The sequence below is a fragment of the Anneissia japonica genome, unplaced genomic scaffold (genome assembly GCF_011630105.1).
Source record: "Anneissia japonica isolate Jap-2015-1 unplaced genomic scaffold, ASM1163010v1 scaffold6997_len847652_cov182, whole genome shotgun sequence".
In the NCBI taxonomy this organism is placed as follows: domain Eukaryota; kingdom Metazoa; phylum Echinodermata; class Crinoidea; order Comatulida; family Comatulidae; genus Anneissia; species Anneissia japonica.
This window is the reverse complement of record NW_022730884.1, coordinates 77038-85816: the sequence shown is the minus strand read 5'-3', so window position 1 is coordinate 85816 and position 8779 is coordinate 77038. Positions and strand designations below refer to the sequence as shown.

The 8779-nt window shown below is 36.9% G+C and overlaps 1 protein-coding gene across 3 annotated transcripts; it reads right to left on the bottom strand.

The window, feature by feature from the left end:
* Positions 1–253: 253 nt before the first annotated feature.
* LOC117115158 lies at positions 254–8779 on the bottom strand. 3 transcript variants are annotated; one of them, XM_033258855.1, is made up of 3 exons: positions 8642–8775; positions 1769–1927; positions 254–1414 (listed from the first exon to the last, which is right to left on the bottom strand). In XM_033258855.1, exons 2-3 carry the CDS (start codon positions 1839–1841, stop codon positions 687–689), a joined length of 801 nt encoding a protein of 266 aa, XP_033114746.1. In that variant the 5' UTR covers positions 1842–1927; positions 8642–8775; the 3' UTR covers positions 254–686. The 3 variants fall into 3 exon arrangements, with proteins under 3 accessions (XP_033114746.1, XP_033114744.1, XP_033114745.1); XM_033258853.1 differs by lacking the exons at positions 254–1414; positions 1769–1927 and adding exons at positions 4455–5489; positions 5683–5829 and having other exon boundaries at positions 8642–8779; XM_033258854.1 differs by lacking the exons at positions 254–1414; positions 1769–1927; positions 8642–8775 and adding exons at positions 4455–5489; positions 5683–5829; positions 8069–8279.

Here is an 8779-nt window from a genome sequence, read left to right as displayed (position 1 = left end):
AAAAGAAAACAAAATCATAAATTTTCTTACCTCAGCGCCAGCCATGCTGGGGCACGCCTACAGACCCTCCATCTGGGGGAATTGATAAAAAAAAAAGTAATAAATAAAAATCGCTTTTTTCTATTTTTGGCATATTATTGAAGTCAAGGAGGAAACCAAAGCAAGCGCATAAATAGGCCTATAGTGAAATGATACTTCCACTTCCCAAAATTCAAACTTATATAACATAGCACTACAAAAAATCACACAAAACTACTCCTCAATGTTTAATTTGTCTACGTTATACTGTATAATAAAACTATATTTTGAAAATAGAAATTGTACAGTACTTTTAAAATGTATGAATTTGACACTTTCATCTGGAATTAGCCATTTTACAATCAATTTTATTAATTTTGCTTTTGTTAGTTTTAACAACTCCTGCAAATAACATTGTTTTCATTGGTTGGCAAATTTAATCCGACTTTTTACTGAGCTTTTGATATCAACATTGGTTTTTCCAAACCATGTGAAACAGAATTAAGAATTAATGTGTCAGCATCTTTTAAACTGAATTTTAATACAATGTTGAGTGCTTTATTTTGTAATTGTTGTTCCTCGGTATGCTACAGTTATATATTGACTCTCATTATACTGTACTGTAGCATTCATTAATGCAAATTCATAGAGAAGAATGCAATTTTGGATTAAAATCCAAACTGACATCTAATAATAACTCTATCATCTTTCTTAGCCTCGAAATGAAGCAAATATTCATTTTGTAAATCCTGCCACGAAGTGAAAGTGACTTCATCTCCTTGCACTGTTTCACCAATATAATGAATAGTATACTTCTTTAATCTAGAATCTAATATATCAGGAGTAACATACGTAAACATTTTATCAGTTGCAGCTTTTCTGGCAACATCGCTACAAAACTGTAAATATGCAGTATTGTTTGTGTGACCATTCTCATCAACATCAGTCTCACCAATAAAAGCCTTCTGGATGCCGATCTGCTGTTGTGTAGGCTCTGGGGTTGCTAATAAAGGAGCAATCTGGGGTCTAGCCCCCAGAGCAGCATATGAATATATTTCTTTGATTGCAACTGGAAATGAAACAGGTTTCCTATTTTGAAGACTAACACAGACAGCTTGTGCGATACAAGTGCTGATACATTTCTGCTGTTTTTCTAAGATTATTTGAGATTTGCATAAAATTGAGGAGCTACCTAGATATGTCACAGAATACAGTCCATGTATAGGCTGTGGTATCATGTCACTGATAATGTCCTCATTTAGCATTGCCCATTGATGACGAATAAAGAAAGTATAATTCTTGAAGAAGGGTCCATGGTGTTCTTTCATCGATACCCTTAAGCCTGCTAAACGGGTATACTGATGTAACAGAGCAAGTCTCATTGCACGAACATAAGCTGCAATTAAAATTGACAGAAAAACACTGAAAGACAAATATTACAGAATAATATGATTAACTCAAGGTGAGACTTTTTTAATATCTTAAGTTAAATTCCAATCAATTTGGTAGTTTGCTGGGAATTATGATGATCTTTACAGCAATAACAAAGGACGGCCGCAATAGCATTCTCCATGTAAAACACCGCGGTGCCAGTCCATGTTTACATCTAACACCCAAGTTACAGGTAGGTCACAAGACGCCCATCACCAAATCGGTCTATTAAAATAATAAGTTCGCCTAACAAGGTATTAAAATTCTCTTTTTTTTTCTTTTTTTTTTCTTTTTAGTGTTCAAACAAGAATATCTGTACCTTTTTGGTTGAAGTCCTGTTGTACAAATCTCCCAATACCAACTTTAAATACCCTTGTGCTAGTTGAAGACATTTTTGGCTTGGCCTTTTAGTTAAGAACCAGGTAGTTGAAGTCAAGGCATTGGATATTCTTGATTCTTGATTATCTATTCTTGCTTTCTAAAAAAATACAAAATAATATTCATTTATTAATAATAGGCTACACATCATGAATTTCATTGATTTTAATATTTGTTTTTACCTTTTTTTATACGAAGGTACTCACAAACCATACTGTCAAGCATTTCGTTTGCGCAGAGGATACATCAAAAACTTATTCAAAATTGTGCAGAAAATTGATAGTGTAATACATTGGATACATTGTATGTTAAGACGTAGGATAAGGTCTAAATTTCTGAAAAAGTTGCACAGAAATTTTCCCTTACTTTCTAAATGAGTGGACAAATTTTATTATATAAATTACTAATATATTTACGCTACTCCAATCCTATTTTATACCTCCTTGCTTTGTCCTAGGTACTACTGACTTCTAGCCTAAAGAATAATTAAATTCTGATGGAGTGAAATAAAAAGAGTGAGATTTCAATCATTCAGAGTGAATTTTAGTAATTTTTCACTATTGTAAAAATAATATTTACTCATTTAAGAGTGAATTTTCACTCTAGAAAGAGTGAAATTGGAGTGGTCCCTGTAGACACTCTTTTCGAGTGAAAATTCACTCTTTCACATTAAGAGAGTAGATCTTCTATCTGTGAAAGTACCCTCACTGGGCCCATCTATTTTGAATTCTTGGATCCGCCACTGGAAATTGCAACAAATATAAAATCATATTACAGTAACTTGATGCCTATAAAATAACTTATAAAATTCACCAAACTTTGTAAAATATCCGTAGCTTCGAAAGGGGGTTCGCCCCCGGACCCCCTCCGGGGGGCCCTGGCAGCCCCTGGCCCCCACTAGATGCTCGCATACTGGACCTTATGAAATGGCCCCCCCCACTTTCAAAAATGTTCTGTCTCCGTACAATCAATATCAATTAAGTCTTTCTCACTTATCAGATGGCCGAATTACCAGTATTTTCATTCTGTGAGATATTTCTACTGATGAGTGTAATCGTGATAGCAATAGGAGGCTTTGTTACAACCGCTAATGTAGAAAACAACAGCTAATGTAGCACACTCCACAGCTGATGTAGTAAAACTCCTCGCTAATGTAGAAACACCAACAGCTTATGTAGTAAAAAGAAAATCAACCCCAGCTAATGTAGTACGAAAATTGCCTCACAGCTAATGTAACTATCGCCAGTTGTTGGCGTTTCTACATTAGCGGGAAGTTTTACTACATAAGCTGTGGAGTGTGCTACATTAACGGTTGTTACTACATTAGCGGTTGTACCAGGCTTGCTACAGTATTTTCTTTTATTGATTACCATTTCTTTTTTTTTTTTAATGTTAAGCATACCGTAAATGCTCAAGAATAAGCTATTCAATTTTTTTAATTGGGTAGACAGCCTTTAATAAACAGTAGGCTTTCGTCATATCGTGTGCAGAATATCGTCGGATTTGGTAAAATTAATGTTTATAATATATCTGCTTGCTATATAAATCTATGACTTACTTTTATTCATATGAACGAAATGATTCTGAGAAGTGAACATTAATAGGCCTACATAGAATTGTCTTAATATCTTAGTCAGAACATTTCTAAACGTTTATATTCTTCAGAATCAGTAGTAGCAGTATTATGTATTGCTATACGTTACCCTGCTCAAATAACCGAGCAGATTCAACGCTGCTTTTTATACTTTTAAAGACCATGCTGTGCGTAAACAGTGTCTAGGCATAGGGATATTATAATTACAATACTAATAATTCATTAATTTTCAGTGTTGAATACTGTCTTGACCACCTACCAAGCAATTTTGGCGTACCTTACTACTACTGTATACCCCATAGCTTTCATATTCCACAAGCGGTGAATACTGTACTGCTTTCGAAAATCGATAGGGGAAAGGCAAACATTCACATTCATGTATCAGTTTACCTAAATGATCTAAAATAGCACCCTCTATATTTTCTGCCTTAACTGTATAGGAAAAAAAATAATACGTCCCGCCCACTGTAAGGCCCCCCTCTCCCAGTCGGGGAGAAAACCGCAATATGTCGGAGAAAAATTTTCTACATATTAATAAGTAGACTCTTATATCGATTAAATAAGCATTTGAAACCCCTAAAGTGTCATATTTTTTGGGGCTTTGCCTCTTGATCACTCTTCAGAAATTTGGAGTGACCCCCAACCATGCCCACTACTTTGCTCTCGTTGTGGACATCGCCCTCCCCCACACACACACAAACCTGATCCCCATTGAGGTCACCCCTAATTTTTCCACAATTTATCATTTATTGATGGAAAATACATCTTCTTAATCTACACCCTATATATTAATTTTTAAACTTTATATGTACTGTAATTTCATTTATGTTCTTGTCAAACAACAGAGGCAGATAATGAGTCCTGTACCACTGTGTGAAAAAATCAAGTCGAGAAGAAGCTGATGACATTTGGTGACTTGAGCAGATCTGATAAGTGGTTTCGTCATGTGCTAGTGTGCTAAATTCCTCCACTAAACAATTACAGTATTACTTGTTTCAGCTAAACAATGCCAGAAAAAAATAACAATAAACTGTTACGCATCTAATTCTTTTTAATACAATTTCAATAGTCAAAAATTAATTTAACAATGATATATATTTAAATACTGTACTTCTTTCAATATTGCATTAAATAGTAAAATTGAGATATTAACAATCATTATCTACACATTCATTATGCGTTCTCTGATAGATACTACCACCCAACAAACCGGACATTAAGTGGTCAATCAAACAATTTACCAATACAAGAGAAAGGCTAGGAATATATACGTTTATGTAAACTGTGCAAGTCCAACTTTATGATGCGATTCATAATAAGGAAAGAACCTGGCAATTAAAAGAGAACTGACATTTACAAACAATACTGTCATCAGTATTTGCCTGAAAATGCAGCAGACGTTTATTTCCCAAATCTTGCCAAACGGTGAATGTTACTTTATCCCCTTCCCGTGTTTCACCAACAAAATGGACAGTAAACTCGCTTAGTTTGGAATTTAGCATATCATGATTAATATGTGTAAAAATTCCATCAGTTATAGCTTTGCTGGCAACATCAAAACAGAATTTAATATAAATAGTATTATTTGTGTGTCCATTCGAATCAAGATCTGTTTCATCAATAATAAACTGCTGACTATAACTTCGCTGTTCTGGGGACTGAGGGCCAGGTAACATTGGTGGGATATCTGGTTTGGTCGCATGTGCAGCATATAAAAATATTTCCTTAATTGAGTCTGGAAATGGAGTTGGTTTCCTGGTTTCACGGCTCACACAGACTGGCTGTGTCTGGGATGTGCTGATGCATCTTCGTTGACTTCTCAATATGATCTTCGTCTCAAACAGCATAGAGGAGTTACCACAATACAATACAGTAAACAGTCCATATATTGGTTGTGACAATAGCAGCTCTTTTGTGTTCAATTTCTTATTTATGTTCGCATTCAGATGACGAATATATATAGTATGATTTGTAAAAAATATGATTAGTTGGTCCTTCATGGTTACTCGCAATCCTGCTGTTCTTGTATGCTGGTGAATTTTTGCAATTCTCCATGGCCAAACAAAACCTATGATTCATGTGAAAAAAAATATATTAAAAATTTATATATTGTATTCAATATTCCAACAATTAAAAACACAATATAAACATGATTGATCAAGGGCTGTGAAGGATAATCAAAGATACTGTACAGTAAAAATTGATTGACAATTTATAGATAATTGAAAAATTGATTTGATTAGGCCTATTGTGTTACCAACCTTTTTCATTGAAGTCTTGGTGTGAGAATGGTTCAATATCCACCTGAAATGTCTGTAATCTATTGGTTCTGAAGCCCACTGATGCCATTGCAGATACTATAGTTGAAGGCAGCATTCAATTACTTCAATATGTTTTGGTAAAATCAACTGTAAATGGAAAAATAGGTACGTTAGTAGATGTCGTAATTGCAGTGTCTTTCTTACCGGGCAGGATCCGCCCTTGAACAAAGTTAAAGATGCATTCCCAAGCCGTACTAGCGCATCCACTTTCGTAAACTTAACTGGCTTTGTGTGAATGACTGGGTGAGGTATGGGCTTTTGATCCAGGTGTATAACTGAGTTTACAAGCGCACCCCTGTTTACTTGCAAAATCTGATTATTAAATATCAGTCTGATAAAAACACTTGCTTCCCCCTCCCCCACCACTTTGGTAATACCCTATTAGTGCCAAAAACACGAGCGCTTCCTAGTTTACTTACTAGACCAGACGGTCCCAGTCCTTTTTTCTTCTGCATACACCATTTTCGAAAAATTTCAAATGAAAACTTCTGAGAATCTGGCAACTACCAATGGCGGACTTCCAGAGGCCTAGCATCTCACTCTAAGCATGGCCGGCGGAAGCGGGGGCCCCCCACTTTTTGGCGAAAAATATATAACGTCTGGAGATTTTTGTATGGCTGCTGAGAAAGTTTACCTTACCGTTTTCATGAGGGGGAAAACCTTGAATTTTGAAGAACAAAGTCATTAGACACCTAGCTCAAAAGTCGAGAAAGGTCACATTTCACGCCATCTAGAAATCAAAATTTTCCCAGGGGAGGAATGTTGACCCCACCACCTAGATTTGATTCCAGATCTGCATGATTCATATCCCATTCATCTTATAAGCAGTGGCGTAAAAGGCGGGGGCCAGGGGGCAGACTGCCCCCCCCGACGGTTTTTACCGGGCTGACCAAGCTGTCGTACCGGGCTGGGTAAGAAGAGAAAAGAAAGAGGAGAGAGGGAGGGAAAGAGAAAGAAGGGGAAAGAAAAAGAAAAGAGAAAAATAAAGACAAGAATAAAAAGGAAGATATAATGAACAGATATCACAATACCCCGGCCTGCAACCCCTTCTCCACTTCAAAAAGTGTCCATATCGCATTTGATCTAAGCCGCCAGGTATTCTCCGCAGTGGTGTAACCACCGGGGAACAAGGGGAAAATATCCATCTGTGGAAAATCTTTCCCCATTGAATGCCCTTTTCACCCGGGAAAGTGCCTGAAAATCTCAAATTTTAAATTCAATATTTTGTTGAGGTAGGCCAATTTCCTCTAAAAATTGCACATTTTTTATCAATTCCGACGAAATTAGAAAACAACATTTTTCGCGCGCTACGCGAGCATTTTTTAATGTTAAAGCTTGTGCTTGCTCTCCTTTGCCTTATAAATTATAACACATATTCCCAAACTCAAGAAAGAAAATTTAAGGATAGATCGTTTATAAAAGAAGGGCCTCAATGTGTAATGATGTTGAAAGAATATGTTTGTAATAAATAAATCCATAAGGAAAATGCTTATATTCAGTTCAAAAAAACGAGTGTGGTCATATATAACATAAAAGCATTTCTTGTTGAGGTAGGCCAATTTCCTCTAAAAATTGCACATTTAGGGAGTTTTGATCAATTGCGACGAAATTAGAATTAACAACACAAAAATTTTTAGCGCGCATTTCTTAGGGTTAAGGCTTGTGCTTGCCCTCCTTTGCCTTCTAAGTTATTTAAAAAATCAAACGGGGGCCGGGGGTCCTCCCCGGGAAAATGTTGGTTCTTAGATGGCGGGAAATGAGTTTTGCCGACTTCTGAAGTGTATTTTAATCAATATTCAAGGTTTTCCCCTTTTGTAAACGGCCAGGCAATTTTTCTCATTCTTAATACAGTAAATAGGCCTGTGTGTGTACTGGTACACAGAGATTTTTTTTTTTTTTTTTTTTTTTTTTTTCAAAGGGGGGGGGGGGGGGTATCCCCCCAAGTCATAAATTACTAACCGGGAAAATTATTACCTTTGCCGCCCCGCCTCACCCCCAACCCAAGACCCCTGTTACGTGCCTGCTTATAAGTGGGCCCCCCACTTTGAAAAACGTTCCGCCGGCCCTGTTAAGTACCATCATTGATTAATGATAATTTCAAAAACTACTATCTTGTTCTAAACAAAATTGTTAGATTTTTCATAATTCTTTCATATGCTTTACTATTTACATTGGCAAGTTTATTATGTATATGATTGATTATTTGTTATTATTGGTAAAATAAATATTGAAGAAGAATTAAACCATAAAACTAAATTACAAAATATTTTACAACGGAAAAAGGACAAAACGTTGATTGAAAACCAGTCTAAAGCCGGGCACTCACTGCATCGCACGATGGAGGCTGACAAATCCAACTTCTCTCCCTGTAAACGTTAGACGACGTGGTGCTGTCTGCTGATTGTCAGTGACAGTATAAATGAATCGTCATTAAAAATGATCTTTGCGTTCTCCACAGAATCGTGTCGGCTGATGACCGTCGGTCCAGTGATCGCCTAGCTTTAGTCTTACCCTAGCCTAGTAATATCTCGGACTGACGACAGGCCAAAGAGGCTTAAAATAATAAATTAAACCACAAAGTTTAGGATGACACAATTAAGCACGGTCTACTTCATAGGCTATACCTATGCCTTACTTAGGACAGGACTTACTTAGGCGGCCTAGGCCTAGTTAGCCAGGCACTCATCCGGCCAGCACAGAAGGAAATTGGAGCCCTGGGTTCCATACCATAGGGCAGGGTAGCCTAGACCAGGCCCCCGACCCAGTTTATTAGTCTGAGGCTAGGCCTACAGTAGGCCGCATGTAGGCCTACGCCTCCCTTCGGCCTAGGCTAAGGCTAGGGTCCTACTACTATATACCACACGGGACCACTCAGGTGCAAAAATGATTAAAATATTACCTCATGAGGGTATAAAACTGCTACATAATCATAAAAACGGCGCTAATGCACTTTTGCACGGGATATGACCGGTTGAGCCGCCGACAAGTTGAGCCACCGCAAAGATACTAGAAATATAAGATAGAGTTCTCGCGTTGT

Coding starts and splice junctions, on each gene's coding strand:
- LOC117115158 (XM_033258853.1), bottom strand. CDS start 5,797: ATGCTGCCTTCAACTATAGTATCTGCAATGGCATCAGTGGGCTTCAGA. Junction 5,490..5,682: donor CCAAGACTTCAATGAAAAAG/GTTGGTAACACA, acceptor CATGAATCATAG/GTTTTGTTTGGCCATGGAGA.